The following is a 23,012-nucleotide window of genomic DNA, read 5'->3' on the forward strand; positions in this document are numbered from 1 at the left end:
CAGGGGTCTGAGTAGGACAATAGTGGGAGGAGCTCTGGGGGTGGGGGAGGGAGGGAGGGAGGGTTGATTTGGAGGGTGAGGGACTACAGTCCAGGATGTGGCTCAGTCTCCTGGGTAGGTCCTGTGGCCCCTCCTTCGGAAGAACAGGGTGTTTGGGAGCCAGTGGGTGGCCCATCAGGGCATTCTGCCTGTTTTGCAGGGGCCCAAGGAGGCCAAGGTCTGGTCCTTGGGAGCCAGTGCTACTCCTCATGGGGCAGAAGTCCCAAGTGAAGCCTCACAGGAGTCCCTGTGATATGGGCCAGTGTCCTCCCAGTGCCCCCTTAGCCTTGGGCACTGGTACCAACTGTTTGGACCCGGCAGCTCCCTGCTCATAGGAGGCCTCTCCATGGCCATGATGAGAAAAGTCATCTTTGAAGTCAGATAGCCTTCATCTTGAATCCAAGCTTTGCCATCTAATAGCTGTGTGCCCTTTGCAAGTCATCAGAGGAGTCTCAGCTTCCTTATTGGTACAATGCAGACAATATCAGCACCTCCTCATGGGGTTCTTGTGAGGTTAAATGAGGTATTTGTGCCAAGCATCTGACGTAGTGCTTGGTACATAGTAAGTACTCAGCAAATGAGACCCTTAAAAAAAAAAACCCAAAGAACTTTCTGCCTCTGGGGCTGCCTGAAGCCAGCCTTAGAGACCAGAAGCTCAACATGTTCTGCATGACTGGTATTTGCTCATCTGCAGAGCCCCTCACCAGGTGCTACTGGAGACCAACCAGAAGGAGATCAAGCCAGAGGCTGCCCATCATGGTGATCAGTTTTTCTATCTGAGAAATGGAGACCAAAGCTGTTCCTGCCTGTTTCCTGGTCATCCTGCAAAGGTCCCAGGAGGGCTACACCAGGCCCTCTGCAGGAGGGGGTCCTGGCCAGGCAGAAATTCCCCAAATGCCACTCCCTCCCGACCCTCGCTGTCCCTCAATTTTGGACCCACCACCTCTCACTTCCTTACTGGTCTCTGGCTTGGTCCTCAGTGCTCCAATCCATCCTCCTACAAGCTGCCAGAGTGGTCTTTGGGCACCCACCTGACCACGCCCACCCCTCTCAGTGCTCGGCCTGGGGTTTGAGGCCATTGCCATTAGCCTCGCAGGCCTCCCTGGACGCTCTCCTGACCCATGCCCCGCCCACCCTCCCTCCAGCCACTCCTTGCTCCCCACGGCTCTTCAGACTCACTCACTCCTCCCAGACACGGCTGTCCCCCATCCCTGCCTCTGTTCATCAGTGTCGGCCCCACCCTCCAAGGCCTATTCTGCAGTCGGAAAAATCCTCAGGTCGGTTCATCCCAGGCGTTGGTCACCAAACCTTGTGCCTGGGTTTGACAGTACAGATTGTCACGCACAGGAGCTTCGAATAGGACCACGATGTCATTTCGCCACGAGGACGACCACTCTACGTGGCACGCTAAGGTAGGGAAACTGAGGCTCAGAGTCACACAGCGAGTTAGGGAAGAGCCAGGCCAGAGCCCAGGCCTCCTGCCCACACCCCCACTCAGGTTCCCACGTCAGCGGCTGGGAAAACCCGAGAGCCCTGCACACGGGGAAGGACACCTGGGAAGATCGGAGATGGAGGCTGCACTCCCAGGCCTAACTACACAGGGGAGCTGAGCCCAGGCCAGGGTGTCCAGCTGAAGGCTCGGGGCAGTCCGAGGTTTGTCCAGCTGAAGGCTTGGGGTGTCCAGCTGAAGGCTCGGGGCAGTCCGAGGTTTGCCCTGGGAGGTCCTGGTTCCTCGCGGAGAATGTCTCTGGGCTCCGGATCCCACAGGAACTTTGCCTGGTCTCTGCTCCCCCCAACCTCTATCATCCTATATGGTCTCAGCCTGAAGGAGAGGAGGGATGGGTGGTCAGGGCCACTGAGGGTTCCAGTTTTCCCAGGGGAACACCCAGATGCACTGGGACTCATATAAACACCTCACAGGTTATGGATTCCCCCCCACCACACACAGGCTGGCACACCTACGCAACCTCCCCTTGGGCAAACAAGCAGGCCTATCTATGGGGCTGCCTCCTGGGCCACTGGGGTTCCACTGAGGGAGGCTGGGGAGCCATGCGGTGGGTGGTACTGAGCCCTGGGGATCAACTGAGGCCCAGAAGGAGACCAGGAGGGGCTGGGAGGAGACTGTCCTCTGTCTCACCTGCAGAACAAAGCCCTGGCCGCTCCCTGCACTGCTTCAGCCTCCTGAAGGACTGGGTGTCCATGGCTTAAATGGCCACCTCCTGTCTCTGGTCCCTTCCTGCGTGCACGCGTGCACTCACACACACACACAGACTGACCTGGATCTGCCCTCTGAGGTCTCAGATACATCCACTTCTCCAGCTAGCATGACCCAGGGAACAAAGTCTGGGACCTCTCACTCTCCAGGCAGTTGCCAGTTCCCACCCAGGTCGGGCTGACAGTTTATCATTAGCCCATGCCAGCTTTGTGGTCAACTTCCATGCTCTCCCCGCTGCCTAGGCCCCCACCATCTCCAAGTCACCTCCTCCAGGAAGCCTTCCCTGGTCCACAGCCCCAGAGGCACCCTTGGCATGTGGTCTGGTGTCTGGTTCATCTCCTATAAGACTGGAAACAGGGCCCAGGGATTGCAGCCTTACCTACCGGCTGAGTCACTTTCACAACTTGTTATCTGTCCACTCACTGATCCGCCATGATGAAGACCATTGGAAAAGCATCTCTCAACTAAATCGCAAGAGTGGGACCTTCCCTCTGGGAACTCCATTCTCTCCACCTGATCCCTCGTAAGCCTCTTGCCTGGCCTGTATATCTCTGGCCTTTTCTGGTCTTCCCTCCCTGCTCCTCAGCCTGCAAACTAGCTCAGGTCTTTCCTTAACTATTTCCCAATTTCCACCCCCTTGGCGTTCTGAAGGCTGCTGTCCCACACTCCCAGGCACACAGGAAGAACCCCTCCTGGCTCCTCTCTCAGATGCCCTCTGCGCGGACTCCTTCTTCCCTGTTACTTCCTGGCTCGCTCTGTCCAGTCCGCAGCAGCGCTCGCCCCTGCTTGTTCTAGTCACAGTCTGCGCTATTGGCTGATGCTCTCCGCATGGAGAGCCCTTTGACAACCCCTCCCCGCCCCCCATCCTTCGGTCTCCCCAAGACCCTCCCTTCCCCATGGCCTAGGCACAGGTCCACACTGAAGGAATGGGGCCACAACAATGGGGAACCGCAACATGGGAAGGGGCTAGTTAAACTTCTTCGCCCTCGGTCTCCCCCAGGTGCGGGGGATCCGCCTTGAGGCACGGAGCTTTCACAGGAGAGGATCCACATGCCCTCAGGTGCTCTCGTCTTCTTTCAGGTAATCTCGCCAACATCCACCCACCTCCCTGGGAGATGCACCCGAGCTGAGCGAGGGCTCCCAGCTGTAGTCTGCCCTCTCCCACTCCCAATTCAGCGTAAACATCAGTTATCAACCTGGCTACATGCTAAAATCTCCTAGGGAGCTTTTAAAAAATCATCCACCCTTAGAGATTCTGATTTATTTTGGTCTGGGATGTAGTCTGGGTGTCTAGGTTTTGTTGTTGTTGTTGTTTTAACAAACAGACTTTATTTTTTGGAACAGTTTTAGGTTGACAGAAAAAATGAGTAGAAAGTACAGAGTCCCATACACCCTCTCACCTGCCTCTCCTGCCCCCCAGTTTCCCCTGTTAGTAACATCTGCCTTAGTGTGGTACATTTTTTTTTTTAAAGGTGGATATATGACATTATGTATTTTTTTAAAATGTTATTTATTTATTTATTTATTTTGGGCTGCATTGGGTCTTTGTTGCCGTGCGTGGGCTTTCTCTAGTTGCGGTAAGTGGGGGCTTCTCTTGTTGCGGAGCACGGGCTCTAGGCGTGCGGGCTTCAGTAGTTGTGGCACGCGGGCTCGGTAGTTGTGGCTCGCAGGCTCCAGAGTTCAGGCTCAGTAGTTGTGGTGCATGGGATTAGTTGCTCCGCGGCATGTGGGATCTTCCCGGACCAGGGCTCGAACCCGTGTCCCCTGCATTGGCAGACGGATTCTTAACCACTGCGTCACCAGGGAAGTCCTGTATGTGACACTTGATCACTTCTATTATGAAACTCTCCAGTCTGTCTCAGTATCCCACTCTCCTGGTTTCTTCTATTAATAGAAAATTATCCAGACATTGGAAATAAGAAAAAGGAATAGGAAAGAGAGCCACACTGATGTCTCAGTATAGTGCCAGCTGCTATCTAACATGCCTATTCCACCTGGGATCATCTCATTCTCTAGGGATGGGTACCTTGGTTTGACTTCCGATTTACTTTTTTTTTTTTTAAAGTTATACAATTTTTATTTATTTATTTATTTATTTATTTATTTATGGCTGTGTTGGGTCTTCGTTTCTGTGCGAGGGCTTTCTCCAGTTGCGGCAAGTGGGGACCACTCCTCATCGCGGTGCACGGGCCTCTCATTATCGCGGCCTCTCTTGTTGCGGAGCACAGGCTCCAAACGCGCAGGCTCAGTAATTGCGGCTCACGGGCCCAGTTGCTCCGCAGCATGTGGGATCCTCCCAGACCAGGGCTCGAACCCGTGTCCCCCGCATTGGCAGGCAGATTCTCAACCACTGCGCCACCAGGGAAGCCCCCGATTTACTATTGATTAGGGTATTTTACAACTCTGTAAGGGCAGAGGTTAATTTATAGAAAAGTCACAATAAGCAAATAATTCTTTTTTAAAATTTATTTCTTTTGAGTAAATAATTCTCGTCCAATAGTAATGCAAATATTTTCTGTCTGGTAGAAAAGGGAACCCCAAAGGTTACAGTTTCTTGCCTTGTAGAGCATTAACCTCTGTGGTTAAATTCATTTCAATATTCCTTTGACCAACTTGGTATTCATGCTCAAATTCTCTTTTGAACTAGTCTTAATATCTTCCTGGGGACTTCCCTGGTGGTGTAGTGGTTGGGAATCCGCCTGCCAATACAGGGGACATGGGTTCGAGCCCTGGTCCGGGAAGATCCCATATGCCGCGGAGCAACCAAGCCCGTGCGCCACAACTGCTGAGCCTGCGCTCTAGAGCCTGTGAGCCACAACTACTGAGCCCGCACGCCTAGAACCCGTGCTCCACAACAAGAGAAGCCATCGCAATGAGAAGCCCGTGCGCCGCAACGAAGAGTAGCCCCCGCTCACCGCAACTAGAGAAAGCCCGCGCACAGCAATGAAGACCCAATGCAGCTAAAAATAAATACATAAATAAATAAATAAATATATAAAATCTTACTGATGTCCTCATTCATTAATGAGGATTAAAAGCTTTGACGTGTTCATTTAATATTTGGGAGTCATGTTTTTAAACTTTTTTGAAAATTGTTCTTCGCCACTACTAGTGCTATGACCTCACCTCAGCAGGCTGCACTGAGGAAAGGAAGGGGGCGGTGGGGGTGAGTTAGGTGAACAGAAAGGTACAGGCATCAAGGGCTTTTCTGACAGGAGTCTAGGACCTCTGGTGTTTGCTGGATGCCCTGGCTTGCTCTGGATTCCTGAGTCTCGTGCCAGCCAGAGGTCCCCCAGGGAGCTGGTTCTCCTCTGAACTGTGCTGAATTGCAATGCCTGAGTCCTCAAGGCTCTTACCCTGCAGGGAGAGGGGCCTGCCCAACCTTCTCTGCTGGCCTCCTGATGTCCATAGGTGAGGAGGGATTGCTTCCTCCTCTCCCCATTCCCCACCCCCTCAGGCCTATGGAATACATGTAATGGCATGGTCTGTGACTGTGGCCCAAAGCTGGCCAGCTAAGCACAAACTTTCTTTGAAATGTTCTTTAAAATTCATGCAAGTGCATTCCATGCATTTAACCCAATCTTGTAACTGCTATGTGTCCCTTTCATCAAGGAAAACTAGCCCTCTAAAGAGCTCCATCTCATGTTTGCTCTGTTTTAGACCATATTTTTAAAAAAGCAAAAACAAACAAAAAACTATGATGTACTGTACCCCTTCTGTTTGATCCTGTATCTACATATAATTATCTCATTTAAGCCTCACAACCTCCCATGGTGGGTAATGACCCATTTTACTGATGAAGAAATTGAAATTCCACAGGGTTAAGTAGCTTGCTCAAGGTCACATGTGGTGTAAGGAGCAGAGCCAGCCAGCTTGAGACCCAGGTGTGTCTGATATTGATCATGTTCTCCCTTGGTTTATAATTATTTGCTTCTCCATTGTCAGAGCTGGTAAGGCCTTGGAGACCCTAGGATCCCACCTCCACCCTCCTCAGATGGGAAGACGGGACCAGAAAGGGGTCAGAACTAGCCCAGGGAGGAAGGTGCAAAATCAGGACTCAAAGCAAAAACTGACCAGTGGCGCCCTCTGGAAGCCTAGAGGACACTCCCTCCCTCCTAACCAGGTTCTTGTTAGAAATGTCCGCAAGAAACCATACTCAGAAGTCTCCAGTAGACCGAGCCCTTGGGAGACACGAAATTGGCGTTCAAGCTCACTACCCTCTTGGAGTCTCAATTTTGCGGTATGTAAAATGGGCCAACTATTGGGAGACTTGAAAGAGACAAAGGTTGTCAAGGCAAGTGCATTGTAAACCTACAGACTTGCCCAGAAGTGATAGACCAAGGCTCATTCTGGTTGCCAAGGCTCACATCCGGATTTTGTCCTTTAAATAGCCTGTCACCTTGGGTAAATTTCAATGCCTCAGTTTCCTCAAATGTGAAATGGGTATAGTAATAGTAGTAACTTCATAGGGTTGTTGTGAGGATTCAAGCGCTTGGAACAGTCACTGGCAGGTAATGATAATTCAGTAAAATTAGCTTTGATTACAAGTTTACTGCTCAAGGTGTAGCTATATTCTAAGCCCAGACTGTAGCGAACTGCTCCAGGCCCCGCCCCCTCCAGCAGGCCCTGCCCCCGTTCCCACTCGGTCCCGCCTCCTCTTCACCAGATCCCGCTCCAGCCCTCCAGGGTTCCTCCCACCACCAGGGGGCGTCGGCGCTGAAGAGAGCCTTCTAGCCGCAGCAGGCGACGCTCTAGGTAGCGGCTGCTCCGTGGCCCGTGGCAGTGGCGCTCTAGCCCGCGGTGTGCGGGGCGAGCTCTCAGTGGTGCGGCCGGCGGGCGGCGATGGCGGCCGCACGGGGCCTGCGAGTGTCGGTGAAGGCGGAGGTCCCGGCGGGGCCGGCCTTGGGGCCCCCGTCGCCTGAAGCGGAGTCAGGTTTGGACCGCGGCGAGCCGGAGCCCATGGAGGTGGAGGAGGGCGAGCTGGAGGTCGTGCCGGTTCGGCGCTCGCTGAAGGAACTGATCCCGGTACGGGCGGGGGGCGGGGGCGAGGGCGAGGAGGAGGTCGCTGAGCGAGTGTCCCGCGCCGGAGGGGGCCGGAAGGGGAGGTGGCCGGGGCCGGGGGAAGTCTGTGGAAGGGATGAGGGGGGCGAGCGCCCGGGGGGCGGGGGCGGCAGGCTTGAGCAGAGACGGGGAGCGAGAGAAAGGACGCTGGGGCGCCCGGAAATGGGTGTTGAGGGGGCTGGAGGAGGTGGGGAAGAGCTGGGGGTAGTTGAGGACACCCCCTTCGCTGCCCCTCCGAGTCAGTCTGTGCAAGAGGGTGAATGAGGAAGGGTTGGGCTTATCTGGAGGCTTGAGATAAAGGGCGAGCCCCGGGCGGGAACAGAACCAGGAGCGGCCCAGAAAGAACTGTCGAGTGGCGCGGGCATCCCGGTCTCCTTGTGGGTCCTGCTCCGGTGGAGCTGGTGTCTGTTAAACATAGCACTCGCGGTTTCCCTTGGGAGAGCTGGGCTTGTCAGCTGCAGAAACTCAGTGTTTCTGTTGTGACTTGGGGGTCATCTTGTCCCCGCGCGGCTCCGCTGTTACACCGTGGCTCCAGCATCTCACCCTTAATGAAAACAAAACATCAGTGAACCAGCAGTGGTCCTTGGTCCCTGTTTTATCATAATGGGGATGCTGAGAGGTGTTTTTGCTTGTGGTTTGGTGGTCTTGTGTCCGGTTCTTAGGGCTGGTCTCAGGCCTGCATGGCTCCTCTCATGTACTTAATTTCTCACCTAACAGGGACTACTTTTTAGCACATGGCTGCTAGTCTTGCTTTTAAATTAAGATTATGGAAAAAGGTTAAAAAAAAAAAAAAGGTAAGAGCACTAAAGACAGTAAATTATAATGACTCTGGCAACAACAATTAACATAGTGGCATTTTACCATTTACTACATTATATCATTTAAAATATCACTGAGGTTGTGAAGTAGGTGTTATCATCCCTTCATTCATTCAGTTCAACATGTACTTATTGCGTCCCCCACTTAGTGCCAGCCACAGTCCTAGGCACTTGACCAAGATCAAGACCAGACTGTGTCCTGGAGTTTATGTTCCAGTTGGGGGGACACAAGTAAACTAATAATTTACGGTAGTGGTGAGTGCTGTGGAGAGAATAAAGCATGTTAATGGGATGGAAGCGTGCAGAGGGCAGGGAGGGTGTGCAGAGCAGGAAGCAGAATGGCATAGGATGGTCAGGAAAGTCCTCTGAGATAGTGAAATTTAAGCTGAACCCTAAGTGACAAAAAGGAACCAGCCATGTGCAGATTTGGAAGAGAGCGTTCCCAGCAGGGGCAACAGTAAGTGCAGAGGCTCTGAGATGGGAACAAGATTGTTTTGTTGGAGAAAGGTAAAGTTCTGTAGCACAAGTGGGAGAGCAGTTAAAAGAGGTCAGAAAGGTAGGCAGATACCACAGAGGAAACCTAGGCCCAGAGAGGCCAAAGGAATTGTACAGTGTCATGTAATCAGTGAACGTCAGAGCTGCGATTTGAGTCCCCAGGCTTCCAAATCCCATCCTATTTTCATTGCACTGTGCTGTGTTTTCCCCAGAAGGTCGAGGTGAGTCCTGACTTTCTGCATTTTGGTGAAGACTTGTGCTCCATCTGGTGGCCTGGCACAATGAATTTGTCCAGTCTGGGTTGAGGAGATAAGTGACTGTGCCTCATCTTGGATATTTTTCACGAACGCCTTTAGATTTTCATTTACACGGATACCTTCAGTAGATGGAATTACTTTAGGTTGTGGATAGGCCTAGAAAAGCCTTCTTGGTAGAGTGGTTGATTGCTACATGGAGTCACTGGGACAGGCTTCCCCATAATATGGGGTTGTCAGGGCAGGGGAAGGATTGCTGAAAAGAACGACTATCCAGAAGGAATCGGTTGTCAGGCTGTTGTTTATCATGTGCTTGTCGTCAGTTGCTCGTTAGCAATTCTCACCCATCCCCTTCCTGTTAGGACACAAGCAGAAGATATGAAAATAAGGCTGGCAGCTTCATCACTGGAATCGATGTCACCTCCAAGGTAAGACAGACCATGATTAATTTATTCATTTTGAGAAGCAAGTGAACTTAATGAACAAATCTCTAGGAGTTGTAGAACAGCAGTTATTCTTTACCTCCTTTTTTCTTTTGTTGTTGGATTGAAACTTTTTTTTTAGGTTTAAATTTTGTGTTATACAGTGATGCCTTCATGCATCCTGAAAACATTCAGACAGCATTTGTGTGTTGTTGAATCCATGAGAAGATACAGTCACTGTACCTAGATGCCTGTGCTTAACCATGTCCAAGAAAAAGTTCTGCACTGGAGTGCTTTTTTTATGCTGTCCATTCTTTAAAAATGTGTAAACTGTTTCCACTTTAAATGAAGCAAAACATGAAAGTGCCTTGCACATAGTAGGCCCTTAGTAAATGTCTTTATTCCTCACTGGTTGAGGCCTAGAAAAATAGGATTTCCTGAATGTGTGTGTGGCTAAACTTTGAAGGCCAAGTGGACTGAATTATTCTCAGTACCTGGGAGTATTGCCTTTTATTTAGTGATTGCTGTTACTAGATTACCAGCTTCACTGTAACTCTTCACAGAACCAAACATATTATTTTCTTTACAATAAACAGTTGATACTTATTTGTTGCTTTAATTGCTGATGATATTCAGCTTAAACATTGTTTCTGATTTTAATGTGTGCAATTAAGTTCTGAACAGAGTTTAAGTTACAATTCTGAATAAATAATACTGTGTTACTATATTGGATGTATGAAAGCAAAAATAAAAATAAGTATGTCATGCTTACTTTTTTGTGTTTTATCTGGGTCTCAATCAGTCTCTGATTGCCTAAAGGCCAAAAGAAAGAACTGATCATCTTTTTTGACGAGAAAATAGAATAAAGTGAAGATGTTTTCTTATTGTAATTGAAAAAGAAGTGTACAGTACTCTTCTTAAGCCTACACCATTTACCATTATATGAAACAAATATATGGGGGAAAGGGTGGTAGCCAAGAATTGGTACTTCAGTCTTACTAAAGGAAGGTAGATTAGTTGTTTCCACTGGGAAAACTTAAGTGAAGAAAATTAGCATAACTATTGGGAAATAACAGAAGTGTTGCTGCTTTACCAATCCCCACAAGCTTTCTATAGTCAGACCTTCAATTAGTGTGGCAAAGTCAATATACAATTCGTGAAGGTTCCTAAAAGCTATCAGAAACCCATAGTTGGACCTGGATTTATTTTACCTCTTGGAAAAAAATTTAGGAAACTGATTGTTTTGTTTTCTGGAGAGCATCAATGCTTCTTGTCACTTATAGATGAAAACTGGCAATTCTGTGGACACAAGTTTAGAATAGAGGAGAGAGTTTCTTTGCTTCAATGTTATTTTCAAATGCAGAAAAAGCTTTAGGGAGTGGACTGCTCAGGCAGAAATAATGTGATAGATGTGATTACCATGCACACAGACTTTGTGAAATGGGGGTGGTGGTGGGGCTTCTAGAAATAGCACTGAGATCAGAAGATCTGCCCCTTATTAGCTGAAGTGCCTCTAGCAAACCTTTTAACTTTCTTTGTGCCTCAGTTTCTGCACCTGGAAAATTGGAATGTTAAGATTGTTTAGTTACAATTTGTTTGCATGATTCCTAATAATAAATGTCAAACCATTATTCATTACTCACTGAATCAACAAATATTCATTGAATTCCTATTATGTCCCAGATACAGTGATAGGCATTGAATCATTGTAGAGATTATTACAAATTATAGCACTATTAGTGTACACCCTCCCAGTCATTGACTGTGAATATCTAGTTCTTTGCAAAAATTATTAAAGGCACAATGTTGCGTATTTCTTCTAAGTTACTTGTCACTGATGCATCATTTTGTGTTTGTGATTTAACTTTCCTCCTCCATGTTTCACTTCTTTGGCTTTTTCTGTACCTTCTAGGAAGCAATTGAAAAGAAAGAACAGCGAGCCAAGCGCTTCCATTTTCGATCAGAAGTAAATCTTGCCCAAAGAAATGTGGCCTTGGACCGAGACATGATGAAGAAAGGTACAGGGTGTTTGGGGGGAATTTTTCCACTTTTTCCCAGAGAATGACTTTTCCCTGCCATGGCCTCATGCTTCTGGCCTTGCCTTGCATGTCCAGTCCTCATCCAGATACTGCCAAAGGAAGGAACTTGTGAATTCCCCATTTCTGAGGTGACCTGTTAAAGTTGAGCTGCATTATCTGTCTCTCAGATGTTAGAGCTGGAAGAAAGGAGATTGTCTTCTCTGAGATGCCCCAGAGTACGTCACCTAGTTGGTGGCAGAGCTGAGATTAGAACTGTGGTTCTATGGACTCTTACTCATTTTCTGCTTTTAACATAGAAGTGTTAACTTTTCTTTGCCTTTAAATGTAGTGGGAGTGTATCACAGTGAGACTCTCTTTTAGGGGAGTCAGATTGGTGGGGGGGATACCATTAATACTTCGGTTGATACAAGCTTGTGATTTTACTTTATTTTTGTGTTTTGTTAGGGTAAGTATTATGCTTCCTGAAACTCACCCTGAATTATCATATCTAGTAATCTACCCCAATTTTCGAAAGCAATTTATAAATAGAGGGGAAAATTATTATTACCCTTTTAGTGAGTTCACAGTCATATTTATTATTCCATAAATGCAAATGATCGCCCTCTGTTGTATTTGCAAATTTGGGATTTGTGAAGGGCTTAATAGGCAGCCTTCTGAATGCATGTTAAAGGTCTGTGCTCTGCTGTGTGAGTTTCTCTAGGCTTGCTTGTTTGATAAAAACATGTTGAATGAATGAAAGAATAGCGACTGTTTGTTGGGAACTTGCTCTCTTACCAGGCACTGTGTTAATTAGCAGGTTACATATTTGTTTCGTACTCATTTCTCACAACAACCCCATGAGGAATGTATTTTTATCCCTATTTTACAAAGGAAACAGGCCCAAAGAAGTTAAATAAATGCCCAGGTTTACACAGCTAGTAAAAGTAGAGTCAGGGTTAGAACCCAGGTTTATCTGACTCTAAAGCCTTGCTCTTAACTACTTTGCTCTATTGCCTTACAATATGTGATATGATACCAGAGACCCAAACCTCATTCCATGCCAGTGGACAGAGTAGCTCGGATGCAGAGCTCAACTCTGGATGCTGCTTTACTCCTTTTTTCTGCATAATGAGTTCAATTTGGAAATATGAACTTGGTTCCTTTGCAGGCCAGGCGTCCAGGCATCTGCTTGAGTGGATTTCTGTTTCAGGAAAAGTCCTATGAAGGCCAAGCCCAGCTGTGCAGCTTGGCATTCATGTGCCTGCACAGTCTAGACCCAAGCAGATGTCTGAGGCCTCTCTTACAACTCCACCTTGAAAGCACCCCACCTGTTTACTTCTAGTCCTGTAAGCATTCCTCGTGACATCTTGCTTCTGATCTGGCTCATGCCTGTCACTCTGTTGATTTGCCCTTCCTTGTCCCATGCTTTGTCTGGTTCAGATGTCACTGCCTCTGTGAAGCATCCCTAATTACCCACTTCAGCCTCTCTTCCCACCTGTGTTGGGGCTCTTTAGAGTGCTGAGCCCTCCTGGGATCTAGTCTCAGTTCCTTAGTGAATGCGGGCGAGTTAGTGAACCTTTTTAGGTCTCGCTTTCCTTGTCGTAAAATGGGAATAGGATACCTTCCTGAAAATGATCACTTTCGGGGTTAAATTTTAGTTTTTAAAAAAATGTTTTTTTGAAAAGTAATCCCGATCTCATGGTTTTAAAGATTCTCCTAAAAACAGTAGATCTGCCTGGAATGTCAGTTGCTCATTACAACCTGTTTTTGATCCAGGAGGCAGCATGGCTTTGGAGTGTGTTCTTGAACTCCAGAGAACCCTGCTGCCTTTCCCAGATCAATTTAAATTAGAGTGGGAGAATGGGTTTGGACAGATCTCAGAGATAGTTATTATTTTTATATCTCCTCAGGTAGTTCTAATGTGCAGTTAGGATTGAGAACCACTGGTGTTGTGGTTAAGAGCATGGGTTCTGAAGTCTGACTGCCTGTATTCAGATCCTGACTTGTCACTTTCTAGCTCTTTGACCTTAGGTAAGTTGTTTAGCCTCTAAGAACCTCAGTTTCCTCATCTGGAAAGGCAGGTTAACGTTAGTTCTTATAGGGTGGTTGGGAGGCTCTAACAAAATGTTATGATTCTTAGAGTGGTGTCTGGCATATAGTAAATGTTAGTTATTATTATTATCTGGCATTCTCCATCTTCCAAACAGTCATCTAAGTGGTCCAGCCTCTTGGGAGAATGGGGACATTGGAGTAAGCATCTTGATTCCTGCAGCCACAGTAGGTGTCAAGTTATTTCTTCTTATTAATATCAACAGTAATAAAATACACCATTTGATAAATGCTTACTATGTGCCAATCACTCTGCTATGTGGTTAGCTTATCCTTCCAACAACCCTGTTGCAGGGAAAGTATTTGTCATTTCTGTTTTACTGGTGAGGAAAGTAAGGTGCTGAGAGGTTGAGAAACTTGCCCAATGTCCCACAGGTAGTAAGTAGCAAGGCTGGGATTCGAAGGCTGGTCTGACTGAAGCCTGTGTTCCTAACCTCTCTGCCAGCTTCAGGGATGCGGTTTGGGATGCGCTGCACTAGACCAGTCCTCATCAAGAGTAACTCGCTACTTCTGAGTGACAGTGTCAAGCAGCTTCTCTTTATCTCCAAGATCAAAGCTCTCATGGTTGGAAGGGACCTTAGAGGTCATCTGGATCCCACCTCCTGCCCAGTGCTGCAGGCCTTTTGGCAAAGTTCCCGATGGTCCTTTGGCCTCTGCCTGAACACTTCCTAGTGGTGGCATGAGAACTATTTATGAAGCAGTCAGTCTTGTTTTTGTTTTTGTTTTTGTTTTAATTAAGGCATGCACACTGTTTATTTATTTATCTTTCTTTCTTTTTTTTTTTTGGCCGCACCCTGTGGCATGTGAGATTTTAGTTCCCCAACCAGGGATTGAATCCGTGCCCCTTGCAATGGAAGCACATAGTCTTAACCACTGGACCGCCAGGGAAGTCTCCACGGTCTTGTTTTTGGATACTTCTTCATGTTGAACAAAAATTGCTTTCTAGTAATTTCTGTCTATTAGTTATTGTGTAACTCTTAGAACAACATTAAGTCCTTTCCTCATTCACACAGTAACTCTTCAGGTGAAGGAATGGACAGCCCATTCCCTAAACTTTCTTATGCGACATGACTTTCTGGTCTCCCTCCTTTAGACCCTTCCCAGTTTCTAAATGTCCTTCATCAGATGAGGTCAGATTCCAGATTTGGTCGGATTCGTGCAATGCATGGGAGGACTCTGACCACGGTTTCTGTCCCAGCCATTTCATAGTAGTCATCTTCTAGTCAACCAAAGCACCAGTTCTTTCCCTCAGGAATTGCGCCTATCAAAACAGTCTTTCTCATCTTGTACTTGAGACATTTTAAAAAGTTGCCTTTTTATTTATCTCTATTAAATTACATCTTGATTTCAAGACTCCATTTCAGGCTACGGAGTTAATTTTCGTCTTGACTCTGCCTTTCAGCATTTTAGCTGCACTCCTCACTTTGGTATGCATGGCTTCTGCATCTTTATCCAGTTGTTGGTAAATGTCAAACAGGATAATCCCGTATCATGCCATGACACACAGATCCATGAATTATAGTCTTATTCTGTTATCAGGCCCACCTATCATTTTATTGTCATGGGGAACTAGATTACATGCCTTAATAAACTTGAGATAGAACGTGTCTGTGGTATTCTTTGAATTTCTTTGCCTCCTAATCCAATCAAAAAAGAAAAGAGGTTAGCTGGCTTGCTTCTTAGTGAACTCATGTCATTTCCTGTGGGAAAGACTTGGTTTCTTAAGGGATCAGAGATTCTGTCTGATAAGCTATTTTTAAAAAATTTCAGAGAATGACAATCTTTTGCATTGTTTGGGAATTTCTCTTTTCCTCTTTTCTGAAAATCAGTACAGAATTCGTCCTTCTCAAGGCTTTAAGGTACCTCGTTCCTTCCCTGCAACTTTTTAGAGATTACTACCTAATTCTGAAATCACTGCTTTGTGTTTTGGTTAGTACAGTGGGGTGTAATTCTAGATTAGAAGATATAAATCTATTAAAAGTATTTCTGAAGCCCTTGTCACCTATCTTGGGTTTTAGTTCTTACTTAATGATAGCTATTCTACTGTCCTTTAGTAGTACAGCAAAATAGATCAACAGTTCTGCCCTTTTTCCTGCGTCATTTTCCCGAAGCAACGCTGCTCCAAACACTTGGAAAAAAAAAAACAACCATTGGCTTTTTTTTCTTTTTTCTTTTTTTTTTTTTTTTGGGCCGTGCCGCTCGGCTTGTGGGATCTTAGTTCCCCGACCAGGGATTGAACCCGGGGCCATGGCAGAGAACGCGCCGAGTCCTAACCACTGGACCACCAGGGAAGTCCCCCATCGGCATTTTTGATGAGCCTGTTTGCTCTGGACTGTAACCTTTTCTTCATTAGATGTTAGACAAACAATTCATGTCCACCAAAGAAAATTTGCAAAGTAAAGTAAGAAGAAAAGTTGCCTACAGTGCACCACCCAAATGCAGTCATTGTCAACATTTTGTGCATTTCCTTCTAATCTTTTCTGGGTATGGACTTTATTTTTGCTTTTCCCTTTGTAGTCCTACTGCTTTCTTCCTTTTCACTTGACAGTCTGTCATCAGCGTTTTCCACGTTATTATAGAGCCTGATGTAGTCTTTCAGATTCGTACATTTCTTACATTTATTCTCTTATATTGGTAATTTACCCTTTATCTGTCTCCCATATGTGTTCTTTGGTGAGTTGTGCTCACCTAAGCTTTGCTGCTTTCTCTTTTCTTGGGATCACCTCTCATACTCTGAGTTACTATATTTAGTGTCTTCCAAATTTTTTGATCATTCTAATCTGAGGCTTTGAAACTGGCTACTTTTTCTCTGGATTTTCAGAAATCTGCTTTCCTAAAGACTTGAGTTTTGTGTCCTACGACCTGTCATTCATTGTCTTCTTTCCTGTTGGAAAATCCAAGATGATTCCCTCACCACCTTGCTTGTAGTCAACACTCAGTAAATGCCCAGTTCTCTTTCCCCAGTCCATTTGTTCACTGCCACCTCAGCAATTAGTCCTTTCTCATCATCTGGGCATAAATCTAGGCGCCTTCTTTGTTGCTTTGTTTTATTTTAAGCAGTGACATTGGCAGGCTTCCATCAAATCTTGAGCTTGTCTCATATATGATTAAATCCTTCATATCAGCATCTCCTACAAGATTTTCTTCTGCCTGTTCCTCAGTCTGATTCCTCTACCCTCACCAGGAGCTCTCCTTGTTGTTTACCCTCTTCAAAACCATCTCTTTACTTCCCATAGGATTTTTTCCTCCAAAATCATGGCTTTTAGCTTGAAGAACTGAGAAGGTCCCCTGGGCTACCTCTTCAGTTTCCCATCCTGCGTGGTAGAGTTACTCTGCATGTCCAGTGTGGACATCCATCTCATTTGGGGTTCTGTTCATTGTTGCACTGCTGGTCACTAATAAGGACTTGCTAAGGATTCATAAGTCTTATTTTTTTTTTTGGCCGCACCATGCAGCGTGCAGGATCTTAGTTCCCTGAGCAGGGATTGAACTCATCCCCTCAGCAGTGGAAGCACAGATTCTTAACCACTGGACCACCAGGGAAGTCCCAGGATTCATAAGTCTTGATGGTATCTCTGTCTTCATGAATCTGAGTTGGCAGGAAGATACTTACCTGATTTATTCTGGCCACACCTAATGGGCTCCCATTAAACCTATCTTTTACTCTTCAAAATGACAAAAAAAAAAATTAAAAAACTTTTATCTGAAAGTATTCACATGTATTTCAAGTTCATTTGTTTTAAATAAAATATATGACATATAAAAACATATTTAGGAGTAATGGATGCTGAATTCTTTTTTTTTTTTTTAATTAGTTAATTTTTTTGGCTGTGTTGTGTCTTCATTGCTGCACGTGGGCTTTCTCTAGTTGCGGCGAGCAGGGGCTACTCTTTGTTGCACGGGCTTCTCATTGCAGTGGCTTGTCTTGTTGCGGAGCACGGGCTCTAGGCGCACGGGCTTCAGTAATTGTGGCATGCGAGCTCAGTAGTTGTGGTGCACGGGCTTAGTTGCTCCGTGGCATGTGGGATCTTCCTGGACCAGGGCTCGAACCTGTGTCCCTTGCATTGGCAGGCGGATTCTTAACCACTGCGCCACCAGGGAAGTCCCAGATGCTGACTTCTTGACAGAACTACTTTGGAGAAGTCGGGGAGAGAAGGGACGTGGAGAGCTTACACAGGCCCTAGGGTTTTTTTTTTTAATTTATTTTATTTATTTATTTTTGGCTGCATTGGGTCTTTGTTGCTGTGTGCGGGCTTTCTCTAGTTGAGGTGAGCGGGGGCTACGCTGCAGTGCATGGGTTTCTCATTGTGGTGGCTTCTCGTTGCAGAGCATGGGCTCTAGGCACCTGGGCTTCAGGAGTTGTGGCTCGCAGGCTCAGTAGTTGTGGCTCCCGGGCTCTAGAGCGCAGGCTCAGTAGTTGTGGCGCACGGGCTTAGTTGCTCCGCGGCATGTGGGATCTTCCCAGACCAGGGCTCAAACCCATGTCCCCTGTGCTGGCAGGCGGATTCTTAACCACTGCACCACCAGGGAAGCCCAGGCCCTAGTTTTATATGTAGTGTTTTATTTGCCTCAAATCTTTTTAAGAATTTAGGCGTAAAGCTAGGTGGTGGATATACAGGTATTTAAAAAATATTTTTTCTTTGTTGATATATTTGCATATTTCACAATTAGAAAGATTAAATGAGATAATGTGCTTAAAGTATTTAGTAAAAAATTAACACAATTCTGGTAAGGCTGAGGTTCCTTTAGACCACAGCCTTCAACATTTCTTCCTTCCCAGAGGTAACAGCTCTTATCAGTGTGGAGTGAATTATTCCAGACTTTCTTCTATGTATTTGTGTACACAAATATATATTTATTTATTATACCCTTAGAAAATATATGGTGATATTTATGTTTTAATTTTTTTAATGTATGTATTTTTCTGCAGCTTTTTTTCACTCAGTAATGTGTCTTAGAATCTTTCCATGGTATATAATAAATTATGTCATTGTTTTTAACTGCTTAATATTCTATAATATGGATAAACCATGATTCATTTAATATAGATAAACCATAATTTATTACTCTGATAGCTACTGGGTATTAAAATAGTGCTGCAACAAACATCTTTGTGTGAACCACTCTGTGAACCCATGTGTGTTTAGGATAGATACTGAAGAGAATTCCTATGCCTATAGGGCATGTGCTAAATTACATTTGTAATAGACACTCCTAGTTGCCCTTCAGAGTGGCTGTGCCAGTTCACACTCCCACCAGCAGAGGGAGCGGCTCTTTCCTCCACACTGCATCCAATTGATACTAAAAGACATGAATTAAAAACATAGTGGGCTTCCCTGGTGGCACAGTGGTTAAGAATCCGCCTGCCAATGTAGGGGACACGGGTTTGAGCCCTGGTCCGGGAAGATCCCACATGCTGCGGAGCAACTAAGCCCGTGCTCCACAACTACTGATCCTGCGCTCTAGAGCCCGTGAGCCACTACTGAAGCCCGCGCGCCTAGAGCCTGTGCTCCGCAACAAGAGAAGCCACCACAATGAGAAGCCTGCGCACCGCAATGAAGAGTAGCCACCGCTCGCCGCAACTAGAGAAAGCCCGTGCGCAGCAACGAAGACCCAACACAGCCAAAAATAAATAAATTTAAAAAACAAACAAACAAAAAAACCTGGTCAGTGAAAACTGATATCTTGTTTTAAGGTGGATTATCCTGATAGTAGTGAGGTCAACCATTTCTTCATGTTTATTGGCCTTTTCTCTTTCTTTTTGTGTGACTTGCCTGCTCATGTCCTTTGCCCATTTTTATTTGGGGCTGTCATTTTCTATTGATTTGTAGGATTTCTTTGCTCTACTGTCATACTTTGCTTTACATCTAGGGGCAGTGTCTCTTCTTCTTTTCAGAACTGTCTTTGACTATCGCACATTTCTCATTGACATATCTTTAAAAAATTTTAGAATCAGTGTATCAGGTTCAATGAATAATCCTGTTGAATTCGGTATTGCTTTTATTATTACAGGTCATTTTGATACGAGGTATCATGTATATTATCAACACCATTTGTTTAATCTTTCTCAGCCTAATAAGCCCATTCTGAATAGTCATTTGTTTAATGCTATTGCTGCTGTGTGATAAAAATTAAAATAGTTTACCTTACTGTCAAGTGTCATTTTCTTTTGAAATAATTATCATCTCTTTCAGCATATTTCTTTTGAAAATACCTATTATCTGAACTGTTACAATGGGCTCCTGGTGGATTGTGCAACAGCAGGTGTCTTGTTTTTCTAGCAATCCCCAAAGTGAGACTGGAGACAATCTACATTTGCGGCGTAGATGAGATGAGTACCCAGGATGTCTTTTCCTATTTTAAAGAATATCCTCCGGCCCACATTGAGTGGTTGGATGATACCTCCTGTAAGTAACCCAAGTTACTTGAATATGCTTTTGTTTATGATTTTAAAAGAATTTTTGCCATCTCAAATGGTGAATGATTTTGGCCAGACTATGGCTAACCTCTGCCTTTAGCCTAGGAGAGAAAAAATTGCCCACTGCTGAGAACCAGAGTGCGTTAACCAGTCTGCCAGATCATACTCCATGCGTGTTCTAAGTCAGCTCAGAGGTGGTGATCAGGCCTCTAGGAGGTTGGTTGTTGGCAGCTGAGTCCGGGGTACATGACTGAGGCCTCTCTTAACACCCACAGTTTCCCAACAAAGGGGTGGGTCCAACTGCATAGACTTGGGGCTGCATTTTCAGGGCTTTAGACTTTGTCATTGCAACTTGCCATACAGCTTTTCAGAGGGCTATCTCTGACCTAGAACTAGACCAGAGCCCTCTGACACAGTGCCAGACCTCTCATCTCTGCTTGCTTTGGACTGTGTTTTCTGGAGCTTCATCTGCTGGCCCTAATCTGGGGGCTGTTCCACTTGTGAGCTAACTGTAATTTTTAACTTGCATCCCCTCTCCAAGTCTGGCATGACCTTTGGTACCCACTCTGCTGGCTTCTTGTCTTGACTCACTTCTAGTCTGGCTTTACTTTCTGCCAGTGTGCTGACCTGGTTTTCCCGGCTGCTTTCTTAGATGTTAATTCATTGGAAGAAGAAGAAGCATGACTGAGTAAATGTTTTTCTCCTTTTTTCTTTTTTCTTAACTTAGACCATCCAAATCAGGGGATGGCAAGCCTTTTTTTATAAAGGGCTGGATGATAAATATTGTAGGCTTTGCAGGCCATATAGTCTCTGTGGAATCTACCCAGCTTTGCCGTTGTAGCATGAAAGCAGCCATAGACAATATAACTGAATGAGCCTGGCTGTTCTCTGTAGAACTTTGTTTACAAAAACAGGTGGCAGGTGTGTAGTTTATCGTACGTTAGTTATAACTAAATAAAGCCGGTACAAGTATAGATAAATGGATGGGTGATGGATGGATGGATGAATGAATCAATGAGAGCAGGTGGTGGGCTGGATTTGCTAACGCCTGATTTAGCTAATTAAAACTGTAGCTAAGGGATGTTAGAGTCAGAGGAACCCTTAGAATCATCCAGTTGAACTATCTCGTATCGTACATCAGAAACTGAGAAACAGAAGCGGGAGATTATTTGCTCAAGACCATGTGGCATATTATTAACAAAGATGAGAATCTTTAGACCTTCATTTCCCAAACTGAGATACAGGAGTAACATAAGTTTGAGAAATGCTGCTTTAAAGTTAAACTTCTCAAAAACCTTTTCTTGCTAAATTCTCTTAAAGAAGCAAATTAAATTGATTGCTGCAAAGCCAGGTGGCTGTCACGCCTCCATTCTATATATCCCATGGATGCCATCATCACCCACACTTCACAGTAGGGAAACATCATTTAGCATGTCTGGATAACAAGGAACAGCAGAGGGCTTCCATGTAGGGGGCAGTAGAATAAAGGATAATCCAAATTTATTTGAGAATTTTCACCATCATCATCATCAAGAACTGCTAACACTTATGTATAACACCCACTGTATGCCAGGCAGTTTTAATATACAGAACCCTTTTTCATGGAGTACTTGACCATTATTTTGTGGGACCCAGTTTGGGAATGCAGCTCTAGGTTGATTTTATCAAAGAAGTTTTACTACCAGGTTCTATAGTTCCGTTCATTAGTTGGTGTACATTTACTGATGCCAGTCCATAGCTGAATGAGACTTTAGCAATGAATATGATGTAGTCTCTGTTCTCAAGAAACTTAACCATTTGGATGTGATGTAACGTGTTATCTTATTTTAGGTAACGTGGTTTGGTTGGATGAAATGACAGCCACACGAGCCCTTATCAATATGAGTTCCCTGCCAGCCCTGGATAAGATAAGAAGCAGGGATGCCAATGAGGACAAGTCATCTGAGAAAAGTAAAAAAGGTAACTGAGGGGCTTCCCTGGTGGCGCAGTGGTTGAGAATCTGCCTGCTAATGCAGGGGACACGGGTTCGAGCCCTGGTCTGGGAAGATCCCACATGCCACGGAGCAACTGGGCCCGTGAGCCACAGCTACTGAGCCTGCGCGTCTGGAGCCTGTGCTCGGCAACAAGAGAGGCCGCGATAGTGAGAGGCCCGCGCACCGCGATGAAGAGTGGCCCCCACTTGCCGCAACTAGAGAAAGCCCTCGCACAGAAACGAAGATCCAACACAGCCATAAATAAATAAATAAATAAATAAATAAATAAAATTAAAAAAAAAAAAGGTAACTGACCACAAAGGAGGGACTTTGGGGCTAAAAGTCCTGTCCTTTACAACTTGAGTTTCTGTGCAGTGTTATATAGCATCTCATCGCCAGTTATTTCTGAAATAAGCTATGATGCTTTGGATCATTAGTAAAGAGGAGGAGAAAATATTAGACTTAGCATGTATGAGATGGAGTTAAGATTCATCTTGTCCCTCATGTTCCATTTTAGACAAGCAAGAAGACAGTTCCGATGACGATGAGGCTGAAGAAGGAGAAGTTGAAGATGAGAACGCAAGTGATGTAGAGGTCAGTGAGAGGGCAAAAGTGTCTGTAAGGTTTCACTGTAAACAACTGCTTACTGTCTTGGTATTTAAGCCTTAAAGACTTAATACAGTACTTTGTGTTCTTCCTCTGGCTTTCACCATTACACCTCCTGAGGGGGCACCAGGCTCTTGGCCTTTAAGTTTGTGTGGCTATAATGAATGATTCATCTTGAGATCTTAGTACTCACACTTCTGTATGAAAGGAAATGGTTTTATTGAGAAATCCTTTGAAATGCTATCGAATCAGTAAAATTAAGGAATAGCAAGTAATGGCATATTTCCTAATGGTGTATGTACTATTGTTGGAAATATTAAAGTGTATTCATTTTAAAATTATTTGTTAAGTGCCTACCATATACCAAATTCTAGGTGCTGGGGATATAGCGTCAAGCAAAACAAAGTCCTTGCCCTGTTGGAGCTTCCATTCTAGTGGGGAAGACAGACAATACACTGATACACAGATATGTAATATAATGTCAGGAAGTGATGAGTGCTGTGAAGAAAAGTAAAGAAGGGTAAGCAGATAGAGAATGATGGAGACGATTCTTTTAGACAAGGTGGTCAGGGAAGACCTCTGAC

General features: G+C 45.5%; 1 protein-coding gene across 2 annotated transcripts in view; it reads left to right on the plus strand.

Annotated features, from left to right (window-relative positions):
• The first annotated feature begins 7,035 nt into the window (after nucleotides 1-7,035).
• The window catches only part of NCBP3 (nuclear cap binding subunit 3), a 28,791-nt gene continuing 12,814 nt past the window's right edge, over nucleotides 7,036-23,012 (plus strand). For both annotated transcript variants that reach the window (XM_061176462.1, XM_061176463.1), the window contains exons 1-6: nucleotides 7,036-7,279; nucleotides 9,245-9,310; nucleotides 11,217-11,322; nucleotides 19,713-19,838; nucleotides 21,680-21,808; nucleotides 22,340-22,416. In XM_061176462.1, the coding sequence (XP_061032445.1) occupies nucleotides 7,097-7,279; nucleotides 9,245-9,310; nucleotides 11,217-11,322; nucleotides 19,713-19,838; nucleotides 21,680-21,808; nucleotides 22,340-22,416 (687 nt within the window). In that variant the 5' untranslated portion in view covers nucleotides 7,036-7,096. The remainder of the gene's footprint in view (nucleotides 7,280-9,244; nucleotides 9,311-11,216; nucleotides 11,323-19,712; nucleotides 19,839-21,679; nucleotides 21,809-22,339; nucleotides 22,417-23,012) is intronic.

This window comes from Eubalaena glacialis, chromosome 19, assembly GCF_028564815.1.
Source record: "Eubalaena glacialis isolate mEubGla1 chromosome 19, mEubGla1.1.hap2.+ XY, whole genome shotgun sequence".
Taxonomy (NCBI): Eukaryota; Metazoa; Chordata; class Mammalia; order Artiodactyla; family Balaenidae; genus Eubalaena; species Eubalaena glacialis.